This window comes from Aythya ferina, assembly GCF_964211825.1.
Source record: "Aythya ferina genome assembly, chromosome: Z".
Taxonomy (NCBI): Eukaryota; Metazoa; Chordata; class Aves; order Anseriformes; family Anatidae; genus Aythya; species Aythya ferina.
The window spans coordinates 43,184,934-43,199,875 of NC_140299.1; the positions used below are offsets into that span (position 1 = coordinate 43,184,934).

General features: G+C 55.9%; 2 protein-coding genes across 2 annotated transcripts; both read right to left on the reverse strand.

The window, feature by feature from the left end:
- Positions 1-90: 90 nt before the first annotated feature.
- On the reverse strand, positions 91-2,392 carry LOC311427334 (uncharacterized protein; the record flags this gene model as incomplete). Its single annotated transcript, XM_084504648.1, has 5 exons — positions 91-940; positions 1,031-1,249; positions 1,338-1,523; positions 1,728-1,828; positions 1,919-2,392. The coding sequence occupies 5 exons, from the start codon at positions 2,390-2,392 to the stop codon at positions 835-837; spliced, it is 1,086 nt and encodes a 361-aa protein (XP_084360774.1). The 3' UTR covers positions 91-834.
- A 7,411-nt stretch (positions 2,393-9,803) lies between these two features.
- LOC311427335 (uncharacterized protein) lies at positions 9,804-12,105 on the reverse strand (the record flags this gene model as incomplete). The annotated part of the gene is made up of 5 exons (XM_084504649.1): positions 9,804-10,653; positions 10,744-10,962; positions 11,051-11,236; positions 11,441-11,541; positions 11,632-12,105. The coding sequence occupies 5 exons, from the start codon at positions 12,103-12,105 to the stop codon at positions 10,548-10,550; spliced, it is 1,086 nt and encodes a 361-aa protein (XP_084360775.1). The 3' UTR covers positions 9,804-10,547.
- Positions 12,106-14,942: the final 2,837 nt, after the last annotated feature.

The window sequence follows — 14,942 nt, forward strand, 5'->3', positions numbered from 1 at the left end:
CTGAAGAAGCGGAGGCTGGCGCACTCGCTCCTTCTGCAAAAGGCAACCCCCCTTGAGGTTTCCCCAAGAAGGGCAGGCAAGAGCAGCCAATGAGGTTGTGAATCAGAGCTTTATTTGCGCAACGTTTGAGAGAGACGTGGGGTGTCACGGAGGCGTGCCGAGCTCTCTTTGTCCTTCGCTGCGGGGCCTGTGGTTGTGCTTGTAGGACCGTGTCAGGGTAGAGGTGGGGTCCCCGTGTCCTTCGTGCTCCTTCGATGGCTGTGGTTGTAGAAAGCTGCAGCAGCCTTCAGGTCAGTGGCCGTGGAGCGACTGGGCAGAGGCGGGAAAGGCCAGTGGCAGAGCTTAGTCTCCTCGGGGCTCTGTGATGGGGTGAGAAAGGAAAATGATCAAAAAGAGCAGCCCCAACCCATGGCAAGCACTCCCAGCCCGACAGCAAGGCCATGCTTCCTGGGTATCCCTGACAGCCAAGAGTCAGCTGAGTTAGGCCAGGGCAGTGAGAGCGTGGTGGGGAATGGGCTGGGGCAATCTTATCTGTCCTGGAGAGCGTGGTGAATTCTCTGTCAGAGTGCGGAAAGAGAGAGGCCAGGAGTGTGCCATGGCGTCATTCCCTCACTGTCAGCGTGTCCAGCTGTAAGAGAGGAGGTGACAAAGAGAGCAGACACCCCCTGCCAGCACTGGAAGGCGTCCCTTCCTCCCTGTGTGAGGCTCTCCCAGCCTCACTCCAGGGCCGTCCATCTCCCATCTCCCTGACGGCCAGGAGATGCCCATCATAGCCCAGCCAGGTCATCTTCTGGCATGCTCTGAGAGTGTGGAGGGCTGTGGGTTGGGGATCGCTTATCTGTCCTGGAGAGCATTGGCAGCTCTTCCTCCCAGCTGAGTTCTCACAGGCAGAGAGGGCAGGATCGTGCCATGGTCTGGTCCCATCGCTGTGTGTTTGTGGCTGAAAGAGAAGCAGCAGCAAACGGAGCAGCAACCCCCTGTGACCACGGGCAGCCCCCGCCTCCCTCCCCAAGAGTCTCTATCGTCTCACCGAGGCTGTCCGTGTCCCGTTGTCTTGATGGAGCTGTCCCTGCCATCCTGTCCCGAACGTGTCATCGTCCTGCTTGCTGTGGACCGGAGTGAGGTGTGGGCTGGGGCAATCTTACCTGTCCTGGAGAGCGTTGGCAGCTCTTCCGTCCAGCTCAGTAGAGGAGGGCAGCAAGACCAGGAGTGTGCCGCGGTCTGGTCCCATCGCTGTGAGTGTTTTGAGCTATAAGAGAGGAAGCCAAAAGGGAGCAGCCTTCCCCTGTGGCCAGGAGCAGCCCCTGCCTCCCAGCCTAAGGCTCTCCCAGCCTCACTCCAAGGCCGTCCTTCCCGGGTCAGCCATGTTGGGCCCACTTTCCAGGCATTGACACTGTGGTGTGGAATAGGTTGGGGTGATCTTCTCTGTCCTGGAGAGCGTTGACAGCTTTTCCAGCTGACTTCTCAAGCGGAGAGAGGCCAGGAGTATGCAGGGCTCTATTCTCATTCCTGTCTGTGCCTGCCTTTAATGAGAGAAGGAACAAACGGAGCAGCATCTCCCTGTGACCACGAGCTGCCCCAGCCTCTCTGACTGAGGGACTCCAGCAACTCACCACGTCCGTCCATCTCCCGTCATCCTGATGGAGCGGTCACTCCCATCGTGGCCCAAACATCTCACCTTCCTGCTTGCTGTGGACCATGGTGGGGGTGGGTTGGGGCAATCTTACCTGTCCTGTGTAGCGTTGGCCGCTCTTCCTTCCAGCTGAGCAGTCCTTGGGGAGAGCCCAGGAGTGTGCTGTGATCTGGTCCCATTGCTGTCTGAGTCTGGCTTTAATGAGAGAAGGAACAAACGGAGCAGCATCCCCCTGTGACCACGGGCAGCCCCTGCCTCTCTGCCCGAGGGTCTCTAGCGTCTCACCGAGGCTGTCCGTGTCCCGTCGTCCTGATGGAGCTGTCCCTGCCATCCTGGCCTGAGCGTGTCACCTGGCTGCTTGCTATGGGACCGTGGGAGGGTGTGGGTCGGGCTGATGTTACCTGTCCTGGAGAGCGTGGACAAATGTCCGGCCCCGTGCTGGGAAGGAGCGGCCAGGAGTGTGCGGTGGCTCGGTTCGGTCAGTGTCCTGTAGGGCGCTGAGAGCCGTCTGAGGCGAGGGCCTGAGAAGGGAGGAGGAGAGAGGAGCTGAGTTCCTCTGGTGGAGTTTGTTGTTTGAGTTGGAGTTGTTCCTCTGGTTGAGCCGCAGGAGAGGAGCAGGCAGCCGAGCAGCCTCCCCGTCAGCACGGGCAGCCACGGCAGGGCTGCCCAAGCGCCCAAGTGCCACTGGGGCCAGCGTTCCGGGGCCAAGGCCGTCCCTGCCCCTTTGTGACATGGGGCACCCCCTGCCTGCTGAGCCATTGGCAGGGCAGCACTGCGGGGGGGCGGGGGCAGCAGCTGATGCGGAGCCCAGGCCCGGGCCGGGCGGTGGACAAGGTGCCCTGGTGTTTGGGCAGGGCTGCGGGGCCGTGCCAGCAGGCTGTGGGAGCGTGCTGGGGTGCGGCTGGGGCTGTGCTGCCTGCCCTGCAGGGCTCGGAGAGCTCCCCGCCGAGGGAGAGAGGCCAGGAGCGCGCCCCGCTTCGGTCCCATGGCTGCCTGTGCGTGCGGCTGGAAGAGGAGAGGCAAGCAGAGAGGAGCCCCCCATCAGCGCACAGGGGCACACGTCTGTTCCTGCCCACGGTGGAAGCACGAAGGCAGAACTAAATGAATAAAAAGAGTGAAAAGCCCAAAGCCACGGGTTGTGATTCTGGGGAGGGGAATCAAGGAGCCGTAGCAGCAATTGCATTGAAATGAACTTTATTTCAGCTAAAGAGTAAAGTTGAGGAAAAACTAAGAAATCCCCAAACTCTAGTAAAAGTGAAAGCAGCTGAAGTGGCGTCAATTTTCACTGAATTAGAGAATTTCTGGGTTGGAAGAGACCTCAAGATCATCGAGTCCAACCTCTGACCAAACACTAACAGTCCTCCACTAAACCATATCGCTAAGCTCTACATCTAAACGTCTTTTAAAGACCTCCAGGGATGGCGACTCCACCACTTCCCTGGGCAGCCCGTTCCAATGCCTAACAACCCTTTCGGGAAAGAAGTTCTTCCTAACATCCAACCTAAATCTCCCCTGGTGCAACTTTAGCCCGTTCCTCCTCGTCCTGTCACCAGGCACGTGGGAGAACAGACCAACCCCCACCTCGCTACAGCCTCCTTTAAGGGACCTGTAGAGAGCGATAAGGTCACCCCCGAGCCTCCTTTTCTCCAGGCTGAACAAGCCCAGCTCCCTCAGCCGCTCCTCATAGGACTTGTTCTCCAGGCCCCTCACCAGCTTCGTCGCCCTTCTCTGGACTCGCTCGAGCACCTCCATGTCCTTCTTGTAGCGAGGGGCCCAAAACTGAACACAGTGCTCGAGGTGCGGCCTCACCAGAGCCGAGTACAGGGGGACGATCACTTCCCTAGCCCTGCTGGCCACACTGCTTCTTATGCAAGCCAGGATGCCGTTGGCCTTCTTGGCCACCTGAGCACACTGCTGGCTCATATTCAGCCGACTATCAACCACTACTCCCAGGTCCTTCTCTGCCTGGCAGCTCTCCAACCACTCCTCTCCCAGCCTGTAGCTCCGCTTGGGGTTATTGCGCCCCAGGTGCAGGACCCGGCACTCGGCCTTGTTGAACTTCGTGCAGCTGACCTCAGCCCATCGGTGCAGCCTGTCCAGATCCTCCTGCAGAGCCTTCCTGCCCTCGAGCAGATCGACACACGCACCTAACTTGGTGTCATCTGCCAACTTACTGAGGGTGCACTCAATGCCCTCATCCAGATCATCGATGAAGATATTAAAGAGGACCGGGCCCAGCACCGAACCCTGGGGAACACCACTAGTGACCGACCTCCAACTGGATTTGACTCCATTCACCACGACTCTTTGGGCCCGACTATCCAGCCAGTTTCTAACCCAACGAAGCCTGCGCCAGTCCAAGCCAAGAGCAGCCAGTTTCTTGAGGAGAATGCTATGGGAAACGGGGTCAAAAGCCTTGTTGAAGTCAGCGTAGACCACATCCACAGCCTTTCCCTCATCCACCAAGCGCGTCACTTTGTCATAGAAGGAGACCAGGTCCGTCAAGCAGGACCTGCCTTTCATAAACCCATGCTGACTGGGCCTGATCGCCTGCTTGCCCTGCAAGTGCCGCGTGATGACTCTCAAGATAATCTGCTCCATGAGCTTCCCTGGCACTGAGGTCCAACTGACAGGCCTATGGGTCCCCGGGTCTGCCCTCCGGCCCTTCTTGTAGATGGGCGTCACGTTTGCCAGCTGCCAGTCAACTGGGACCTCCCCCGATAGCCAGGACTGCTGATAAATGATGGATAGTGGCTTGGCCAGCTCCTCCGCCAGTTCTCTCAGTACCCTCGGGTGGATCCCATCCGGCCCCATCGACTTGTGCACATCCAAGTGCCGTAGCAGATCGCCAACCATTTCTTCGTGGATAGTGAGGGTCACATTCTGCTCCCCATCCCCTTCCGCCAGCTCAGGGCATTGGGTATCCAGAGAACAACCGCTATTGCCGCTAAAGACTGAGGCAAAGAAGGCATTAAGCACCTCCGCCTTTTCCTCATCTTTTGTAACAAGGTTTCCCCTCGCATCCAGTAAAGGATGGAGATTCTCCTTAGTCCTCCGTTTTGTGTTGATGTATTTGTAAAAAGGTTTTTTGTTGTCTTTAACGGCAGTAGCCAGATTGAGCTCCAGATGAGCTTTGGCCTTTCTAATTTGGTCCCTGCACGGCCTCGCAACATCCTTATAGTCCTCCTCAGTGGCCCGCCCTTTCTTCCAAAGATTACAAACCCTCTTTTTTCTCCTGAGCTCAAGCTGCAACTCTGTTGAGCCAGGCCGGTCTTCTTCCACACCGGCTCGTCGGTGGGCACGTGGGGACAGACCGCTCCTGTGCCATTGAGATTTCCTTCTTGAAGAGCACCCAGCCTTCCTGCACTCCTCTGCCCTTCAGAACCGCCCCCCAAGGGACTCTACCAAGCCGTGTCCTGAGCAGCTCAAAGTCAGCCCTCTGGAAGTCCAATACAGTCGTTTTGCTGGTCCCCTTCCTGGCCTCGCCAAGAATAGAGAACTCCACCATTTCGTGCTCACTCTGCCCAAGACAGCTCCCGACCACCACATCTCCCACCAGTCCTTCTCTGTTTGTGAAGAGAAGGTCTAGCGGGGCACCGCCCCTGGGAGGCTCACTAACCAGCTGCGTCAGGAAGCGATCTTCCACGCTCTCCAGAAACCTCCTAGACTGCTTTCTCTGGGCTGTGTTGTGCTTCCAGGATATGTCAGGGAGGTTGAAGTCCCCCAAGCGAAGAAGCACCGACGATTTCACAACTTCTGTCAGCTGCCTGTAGAACTCCTCATCCGTCTCCTCGTCCTGGTTCGGCGGTCTATAACAGACCCCCACCAGGATGCTCGCCTTGTTGGCCTTCCCGCCGATCCTAACCCACAGGGACTCAACCTTGTCATTGCCAGCCTCGAGTTCCACAGCATGGAAAGATTCTCTAATAAAGAGAGCCACCCCACCACCCCTTCTGTGCTGCCTGCCCCTTCTGAAGAGCCTATAGCCAGTCATTGTAGCACTCCAGTCATGAGAGTGGTCCCACCACGTCTCCGTGATGGCAACCAAGTCGTAGCCTGCCTGCTGCACGATGGCTTCCAGCTCCTCCTGTTTGTTATCATGCTGCGTGCATTGGTGTAGATGCACTTCAGCTGGGCCATTGCCTTCTCCCCAGGCCTCGCCATTGTTCCCCCGGCACAGCTCCAACAAGCCTTGTTTCAGTCCCAACCCCCATCTAACCTAGTTTAAAGCCCTCTCGATGAGCCCCACCATTTTATATGCTATTTGCCGGAACACTTCCCTTAACAGAAAGGATCCTCCTAAAGGAAACTCTGAAGGACATTGTTAAGATCAGTCTGACCTCTAGTCTCGCTGTGACCAAAATCAGTCCACTTTTGGGTCAGAATTCTGCCTGCTGTTGTGCAGGGGGGCTCTGCTGAAGCCAGCAGAGTTGCCCATGCAGTGGGTTCCCAGCCCCAGCGACAGACGTCAGTGGCCTTTGTTGGTCACTTGGAAGGACAAAGTGGCATTTGGCTTTGTTTGACCATAAGCAAATGCACAGAGCTTGCAGAGCAGCTTCCATGTTGCTGCATGAGCTCATCAGGCCGTTGGGAACTTCAGCCCGTGTTCCTGCAGAGGGCCAGGCTAGAATAAAGCAGGCAGTTGTAATGGGAATGAGGGAACCCTTCCTGGATGGCCTGCTGCCTCCCCGTAAGAAAGAGAAGGCATTACTCTACGGAGCGCCCTGTGTTTTCTCCTCCTTTCCCTACGCACAAGTACCAAACCTGTAAGAGGAAGTCAGGCATTTCTTCCCCAAGAAAAAGAGGGGGAAAGTGTGCTGAAGGGCACGGCATGTTGCAGAGAACAGTGACCGATCTGGAGGCGAGAGAGGCTGCAGCGCGCAGTGGGAGGCACACCCGAGGCTGTCAAACCTGGCCCTCGGTCCATCTGAACAAAACTTCCCTCCGGGACGTTGCAGCTCCCTGCAGGGGTGCTCCTGGCTGTGCCAGCCCCGGCTTTGCTCTTCCCTTGCCCCTCAGGGTGCAGCAGGCTGCGGTTTGCCACTTTCTTTGGCTTTCTCCCTGGAAAAAGGCATTCCTGGCCTGGCTGTGGCTGGAGAAGCAGAAATCTTACTTTATCAGAGCATTGCCCAAACAGAGCTGACTGGAGATGTTTTTGCCCCATAGATAAGGGCAGCATGGTCCTGAAGCAAATTCAGAGAAGTGGAGTTTGGATATTACCTTGGGCAACAGAGCCCTTCTTCTCTTCCATCTGACAAAAAACAATCCTCTCGTTAGATGGTTCTGGATGGAATAAATGGCTCAGTCTTCAAAATAGGACAGTAATCAAAGTTTACAATTTATGAAAGGAATAGAGGTAAGCAAACAGCGCTGGGTGCACCGGGAGTCTCTGCTCCACCAAGACGCACACCAGTTACATCAAGTAGCTGATTTTTATGCTCCGAGGCTAATGCATATTCATTACTACTTCTAAAAAAAAACAGGGTTATTACAATTAGTTTCTGGAATCCAAACCCTCCTACGGGAGCATGCGTATCAGTCTCCAGCGGTGCCTCTGGGGGTCTCTCGTGCTGAAGGCTCATAGTCTTCCTCCCTCTTGTCCTTCTCCTTTGTCCAACTTGGCTGTATGTCAGAGACTTGTGCAGCATCCCCTGCAAGCTTTCTCTTTTAGTTGTTCTTCAGCTCTCCCCGTCTCCTTAATCTCCTGGCCAGATATCAGAGACTTGCATAGTGTCCCATGCAATAATCATAATAGGTAGCAGTTATTCTGAACCCCCCAGATATCAGAGACTTCAAGGAAAAACCTACAAATACATTTCCCTTCAAGCTCTCTATTGACACGAATTGCTAAAACATTCCTTTGCAAGATACAAGAATTATATACATTAACCACTCTGTTTTTCTTAGACTTGTGGTTATACAAGGGTACGTAAGACAGAAGGTCACATTCATCATACCATGCTGCCCTAGCACTGTTCCATACTGACACAAATCAGATGAACATATCTCACATGGACATGCCCAGAAAAACCTTCCACCAACAGGAAGCAAGCCCTTGAAGACAGTGATGCGCCAGAATTGCTTGTGCATTTGAGCACAATAAATATCTTCCTGAGCAGTCTATTGGCTTCCTCTGCCCCTTTCTCTGAAGCCCAGAAGGACCACAGGGCAGGTTTAATGGGCGGCGTTTGTAAGAGGCAACCCAGGTGTTAGGAGCGTGCAGAAAACCCAGTCACATCCCATTCTCAGTCCTCAAATTGGTATGAAACACTGATTGCAAAAGAAGTGGCATGAAGGTGTAGTCCTGGAGATGTATCCAGAGGTCGGCTCCAAGGAGTAGAGCCATTTCTGATGGGCTGCTGCAGGGAAAGTTAACATCCCAGCCAGACCCAGTACAGGTACCTAAGAAGCTTTTCTAGCTCCATAGGAGAGGCTTGTGTTTCACTTGCTGGTCAGAAGATCACATTAGCTCTATCTGAAGCTGTGTGTATTTGCCCAGGGGCCATGTGAGGAAACCTTGGCTTTCATATGGCAGATTCTGGGCTAATCCGGGCAACATACGGTCGTGGTGGACATTGATGTACCTCGGGATGGTGCACTTTGAGAACTACGGAAGAAGTCCTGACAAAAGCAGCAAGAATAAATTAGTGATGATTGAAATCGGCTGAGCTGCAGGGCTGCTTTCACATAACTCAGGACAACCAGTCCCTGTCTGAGTGTGCTTTCTATACCGTGGCAGCCAGGGACTGCTTTATTTATACCTGCCATGTCTTGTTTCCCGTTTCAGACACCAGCATTCATGTTTCGCATTCCACGAATCACATGTGATTCATGCCTCACCATACTGAACCCCTAGCCACCTCCCCCTATTCCAGGGAGATTTTACCTTCATGGCTCTCTTGATTGCAGCACAGGGCCCACACTCATGGGTAACCTGTGTGATGGCCTCAGTGGGTAGGTCCACCCCTCGATCACGAACCCATCTGTATATGGCATCCCTCCCCAGATGTCCTGATGTTTCCCGGGCCCATCGAGCTACAAACAGCTCACCCTTACGTCCCCAGTCCAGGCCCACCTGAGCCACTTCAATTTTTGAAGCTCGATCCACCTCTTTGTTGTTCTCATGTTCCTCAGTAGCGCATCTCTTGCGCATGTGGGCATCTACATGACATACTTTTGCATCCAGGTTTTGTACCCAGGCAGCAATCTCTTGCCACAGGGCAGCAGCCCAGCTAGGTTTCTCTCTACACTGCCAGTTGCTCTGTTTCCATTGCTGCAGCCACCCTCCCAGAGCATTTGCCGCTATCCATGAGCCAATGTAAGATACAGTCCTGGCCATTTTTCTCGTTCAGCAATCTCTAGCACTAGTTGTATGGCTTTTACTTCTGCATAGTGACTCAAGTTGCCTTCCCCTTCTACAGCCTCCACAACTCGTCGTGTGGGACTCCACGCAGCAGCTTTCCATTTCCGATGACTGCCTACCACAATCCTACTACGGAAGGGTCTTCGGAAAGGTCAGGCAGGGTAGACAGCTGCCTGATCTTCTCTGTGCTCAAAGCAGCTATGCCAAAAGCCCACCGGTACCCTTGAAGTACCCTCTCTTGAGGTAGTCTATGGCAAGGATGCATGGAGCCTCCGGGCCAGTCACAAAGGGAAGCTTTTGCCACTGATTCCCAGTTAGGCTCACTTCAGCTTCCAATAGAGTTAGCTGTTGGGATGCCCCTGTCACGCCAGAGATACAGATGAGCTCTGTCCCTTGGTAGCCTGATGGCATTCAGGTACATTGTGCGCCGGTGTCCACTCGAGGTGGACATGGTTTAGTTGTGTGAGGTGCCATTTGTGGTTGTCAGCGTGTTTGGGGCTGGAACACTGTTTTCTCCCTCTCTGAAAAGCACTTGGAGGGGAAGGAGGGCTGTGGGGAAAGTGGGAGCACTTTCAAAGTGGGAGCACAACACAAAAATGTTGGTCCTTCCTTATACGCCCTTGGTGAAAGAGGGAGCAAAGTGGATTCCAGACCCAAGCCTGCAGACTCTTAGATTAGGACACGTAATGTGCTTTGAAATTCTCTTGATGCCAGCATCTGAAGAAGCGGAGGCTGGCGCACTCGCTCCTTCTGCAAAAGGCAACCCCCCTTGAGGTTTCCCCAAGAAGGGCAGGCAAGAGCAGCCAATGAGGTTGTGAATCAGAGCTTTATTTGCGCAACGTTTGAGAGAGACGTGGGGTGTCACGGAGGCGTGCCGAGCTCTCTTTGTCCTTCGCTGCGGGGCCTGTGGTTGTGCTTGTAGGACCGTGTCAGGGTAGAGGTGGGGTCCCCGTGTCCTTCGTGCTCCTTCGATGGCTGTGGTTGTAGAAAGCTGCAGCAGCCTTCAGGTCAGTGGCCGTGGAGCGACTGGGCAGAGGCGGGAAAGGCCAGTGGCAGAGCTTAGTCTCCTCGGGGCTCTGTGATGGGGTGAGAAAGGAAAATGATCAAAAAGAGCAGCCCCAACCCATGGCAAGCACTCCCAGCCCGACAGCAAGGCCATGCTTCCTGGGTATCCCTGACAGCCAAGAGTCAGCTGAGTTAGGCCAGGGCAGTGAGAGCGTGGTGGGGAATGGGCTGGGGCAATCTTATCTGTCCTGGAGAGCGTGGTGAATTCTCTGTCAGAGTGCGGAAAGAGAGAGGCCAGGAGTGTGCCATGGCGTCATTCCCTCACTGTCAGCGTGTCCAGCTGTAAGAGAGGAGGTGACAAAGAGAGCAGACACCCCCTGCCAGCACTGGAAGGCGTCCCTTCCTCCCTGTGTGAGGCTCTCCCAGCCTCACTCCAGGGCCGTCCATCTCCCATCTCCCTGACGGCCAGGAGATGCCCATCATAGCCCAGCCAGGTCATCTTCTGGCATGCTCTGAGAGTGTGGAGGGCTGTGGGTTGGGGATCGCTTATCTGTCCTGGAGAGCATTGGCAGCTCTTCCTCCCAGCTGAGTTCTCACAGGCAGAGAGGGCAGGATCGTGCCATGGTCTGGTCCCATCGCTGTGTGTTTGTGGCTGAAAGAGAAGCAGCAGCAAACGGAGCAGCAACCCCCTGTGACCACGGGCAGCCCCCGCCTCCCTCCCCAAGAGTCTCTATCGTCTCACCGAGGCTGTCCGTGTCCCGTTGTCTTGATGGAGCTGTCCCTGCCATCCTGTCCCGAACGTGTCATCGTCCTGCTTGCTGTGGACCGGAGTGAGGTGTGGGCTGGGGCAATCTTACCTGTCCTGGAGAGCGTTGGCAGCTCTTCCGTCCAGCTCAGTAGAGGAGGGCAGCAAGACCAGGAGTGTGCCGCGGTCTGGTCCCATCGCTGTGAGTGTTTTGAGCTATAAGAGAGGAAGCCAAAAGGGAGCAGCCTTCCCCTGTGGCCAGGAGCAGCCCCTGCCTCCCAGCCTAAGGCTCTCCCAGCCTCACTCCAAGGCCGTCCTTCCCGGGTCAGCCATGTTGGGCCCACTTTCCAGGCATTGACACTGTGGTGTGGAATAGGTTGGGGTGATCTTCTCTGTCCTGGAGAGCGTTGACAGCTTTTCCAGCTGACTTCTCAAGCGGAGAGAGGCCAGGAGTATGCAGGGCTCTATTCTCATTCCTGTCTGTGCCTGCCTTTAATGAGAGAAGGAACAAACGGAGCAGCATCTCCCTGTGACCACGAGCTGCCCCAGCCTCTCTGACTGAGGGACTCCAGCAACTCACCACGTCCGTCCATCTCCCGTCATCCTGATGGAGCGGTCACTCCCATCGTGGCCCAAACATCTCACCTTCCTGCTTGCTGTGGACCATGGTGGGGGTGGGTTGGGGCAATCTTACCTGTCCTGTGTAGCGTTGGCCGCTCTTCCTTCCAGCTGAGCAGTCCTTGGGGAGAGCCCAGGAGTGTGCTGTGATCTGGTCCCATTGCTGTCTGAGTCTGGCTTTAATGAGAGAAGGAACAAACGGAGCAGCATCCCCCTGTGACCACGGGCAGCCCCTGCCTCTCTGCCCGAGGGTCTCTAGCGTCTCACCGAGGCTGTCCGTGTCCCGTCGTCCTGATGGAGCTGTCCCTGCCATCCTGGCCTGAGCGTGTCACCTGGCTGCTTGCTATGGGACCGTGGGAGGGTGTGGGTCGGGCTGATGTTACCTGTCCTGGAGAGCGTGGACAAATGTCCGGCCCCGTGCTGGGAAGGAGCGGCCAGGAGTGTGCGGTGGCTCGGTTCGGTCAGTGTCCTGTAGGGCGCTGAGAGCCGTCTGAGGCGAGGGCCTGAGAAGGGAGGAGGAGAGAGGAGCTGAGTTCCTCTGGTGGAGTTTGTTGTTTGAGTTGGAGTTGTTCCTCTGGTTGAGCCGCAGGAGAGGAGCAGGCAGCCGAGCAGCCTCCCCGTCAGCACGGGCAGCCACGGCAGGGCTGCCCAAGCGCCCAAGTGCCACTGGGGCCAGCGTTCCGGGGCCAAGGCCGTCCCTGCCCCTTTGTGACATGGGGCACCCCCTGCCTGCTGAGCCATGGGCAGGGCAGCACTGCGGGGGGGCGGGGGCAGCAGCTGATGCGGAGCCCAGGCCCGGGCCGGGCGGTGGACAAGGTGCCCTGGTGTTTGGGCAGGGCTGCGGGGCCGTGCCAGCAGGCTGTGGGAGCGTGCTGGGGTGCGGCTGGGGCTGTGCTGCCTGCCCTGCAGGGCTCGGAGAGCTCCCCGCCGAGGGAGAGAGGCCAGGAGCGCGCCCCGCTTCGGTCCCATGGCTGCCTGTGCGTGCGGCTGGAAGAGGAGAGGCAAGCAGAGAGGAGCCCCCCATCAGCGCACAGGGGCACACGTCTGTTCCTGCCCACGGTGGAAGCACGAAGGCAGAACTAAATGAATAAAAAGAGTGAAAAGCCCAAAGCCACGGGTTGTGATTCTGGGGAGGGGAATCAAGGAGCCGTAGCAGCAATTGCATTGAAATGAACTTTATTTCAGCTAAAGAGTAAAGTTGAGGAAAAACTAAGAAATCCCCAAACTCTAGTAAAAGTGAAAGCAGCTGAAGTGGCGTCAATTTTCACTGAATTAGAGAATTTCTGGGTTGGAAGAGACCTCAAGATCATCGAGTCCAACCTCTGACCAAACACTAACAGTCCTCCACTAAACCATATCGCTAAGCTCTACATCTAAACGTCTTTTAAAGACCTCCAGGGATGGCGACTCCACCACTTCCCTGGGCAGCCCGTTCCAATGCCTAACAACCCTTTCGGGAAAGAAGTTCTTCCTAACATCCAACCTAAATCTCCCCTGGTGCAACTTTAGCCCGTTCCTCCTCGTCCTGTCACCAGGCACGTGGGAGAACAGACCAACCCCCACCTCGCTACAGCCTCCTTTAAGGGACCTGTAGAGAGCGATAAGGTCACCCCCGAGCCTCCTTTTCTCCAGGCTGAACAAGCCCAGCTCCCTCAGCCGCTCCTCATAGGACTTGTTCTCCAGGCCCCTCACCAGCTTCGTCGCCCTTCTCTGGACTCGCTCGAGCACCTCCATGTCCTTCTTGTAGCGAGGGGCCCAAAACTGAACACAGTGCTCGAGGTGCGGCCTCACCAGAGCCGAGTACAGGGGGACGATCACTTCCCTAGCCCTGCTGGCCACACTGCTTCTTATGCAAGCCAGGATGCCGTTGGCCTTCTTGGCCACCTGAGCACACTGCTGGCTCATATTCAGCCGACTATCAACCACTACTCCCAGGTCCTTCTCTGCCTGGCAGCTCTCCAACCACTCCTCTCCCAGCCTGTAGCTCCGCTTGGGGTTATTGCGCCCCAGGTGCAGGACCCGGCACTCGGCCTTGTTGAACTTCGTGCAGCTGACCTCAGCCCATCGGTGCAGCCTGTCCAGATCCTCCTGCAGAGCCTTCCTGCCCTCGAGCAGATCGACACACGCACCTAACTTGGTGTCATCTGCCAACTTACTGAGGGTGCACTCAATGCCCTCATCCAGATCATCGATGAAGATATTAAAGAGGACCGGGCCCAGCACCGAACCCTGGGGAACACCACTAGTGACCGACCTCCAACTGGATTTGACTCCATTCACCACGACTCTTTGGGCCCGACTATCCAGCCAGTTTCTAACCCAACGAAGCCTGCGCCAGTCCAAGCCAAGAGCAGCCAGTTTCTTGAGGAGAATGCTATGGGAAACGGGGTCAAAAGCCTTGTTGAAGTCAGCGTAGACCACATCCACAGCCTTTCCCTCATCCACCAAGCGCGTCACTTTGTCATAGAAGGAGACCAGGTCCGTCAAGCAGGACCTGCCTTTCATAAACCCATGCTGACTGGGCCTGATCGCCTGCTTGCCCTGCAAGTGCCGCGTGATGACTCTCAAGATAATCTGCTCCATGAGCTTCCCTGGCACTGAGGTCCAACTGACAGGCCTATGGGTCCCCGGGTCTGCCCTCCGGCCCTTCTTGTAGATGGGCGTCACGTTTGCCAGCTGCCAGTCAACTGGGACCTCCCCCGATAGCCAGGACTGCTGATAAATGATGGATAGTGGCTTGGCCAGCTCCTCCGCCAGTTCTCTCAGTACCCTCGGGTGGATCCCATCCGGCCCCATCGACTTGTGCACATCCAAGTGCCGTAGCAGATCGCCAACCATTTCTTCGTGGATAGTGAGGGTCACATTCTGCTCCCCATCCCCTTCCGCCAGCTCAGGGCATTGGGTATCCAGAGAACAACCGCTATTGCCGCTAAAGACTGAGGCAAAGAAGGCATTAAGCACCTCCGCCTTTTCCTCATCTTTTGTAACAAGGTTTCCCCTCGCATCCAGTAAAGGATGGAGATTCTCCTTAGTCCTCCGTTTTGTGTTGATGTATTTGTAAAAAGGTTTTTTGTTGTCTTTAACGGCAGTAGCCAGATTGAGCTCCAGATGAGCTTTGGCCTTTCTAATTTGGTCCCTGCACGGCCTCGCAACATCCTTATAGTCCTCCTCAGTGGCCCGCCCTTTCTTCCAAAGATTACAAACCCTCTTTTTTCTCCTGAGCTCAAGCTGCAACTCTGTTGAGCCAGGCCGGTCTTCTTCCACACCGGCTCGTCGGTGGGCACGTGGGGACAGACCGCTCCTGTGCCATTGAGATTTCCTTCTTGAAGAGCACCCAGCCTTCCTGCACTCCTCTGCCCTTCAGAACCGCCCCCCAAGGGACTCTACCAAGCCGTGTCCTGAGCAGCTCAAAGTCAGCCCTCTGGAAGTCCAATACAGTCGTTTTGCTGGTCCCCTTCCTGGCCTCGCCAAGAATAGAGAACTCCACCATTTCGTGCTCACTCTGCCCAAGACAGCTCCCGACCACCACATCTCCCACCAGTCCTTCTCTGTTTGTGAAGAGAAGGTCTAGCGGGGCA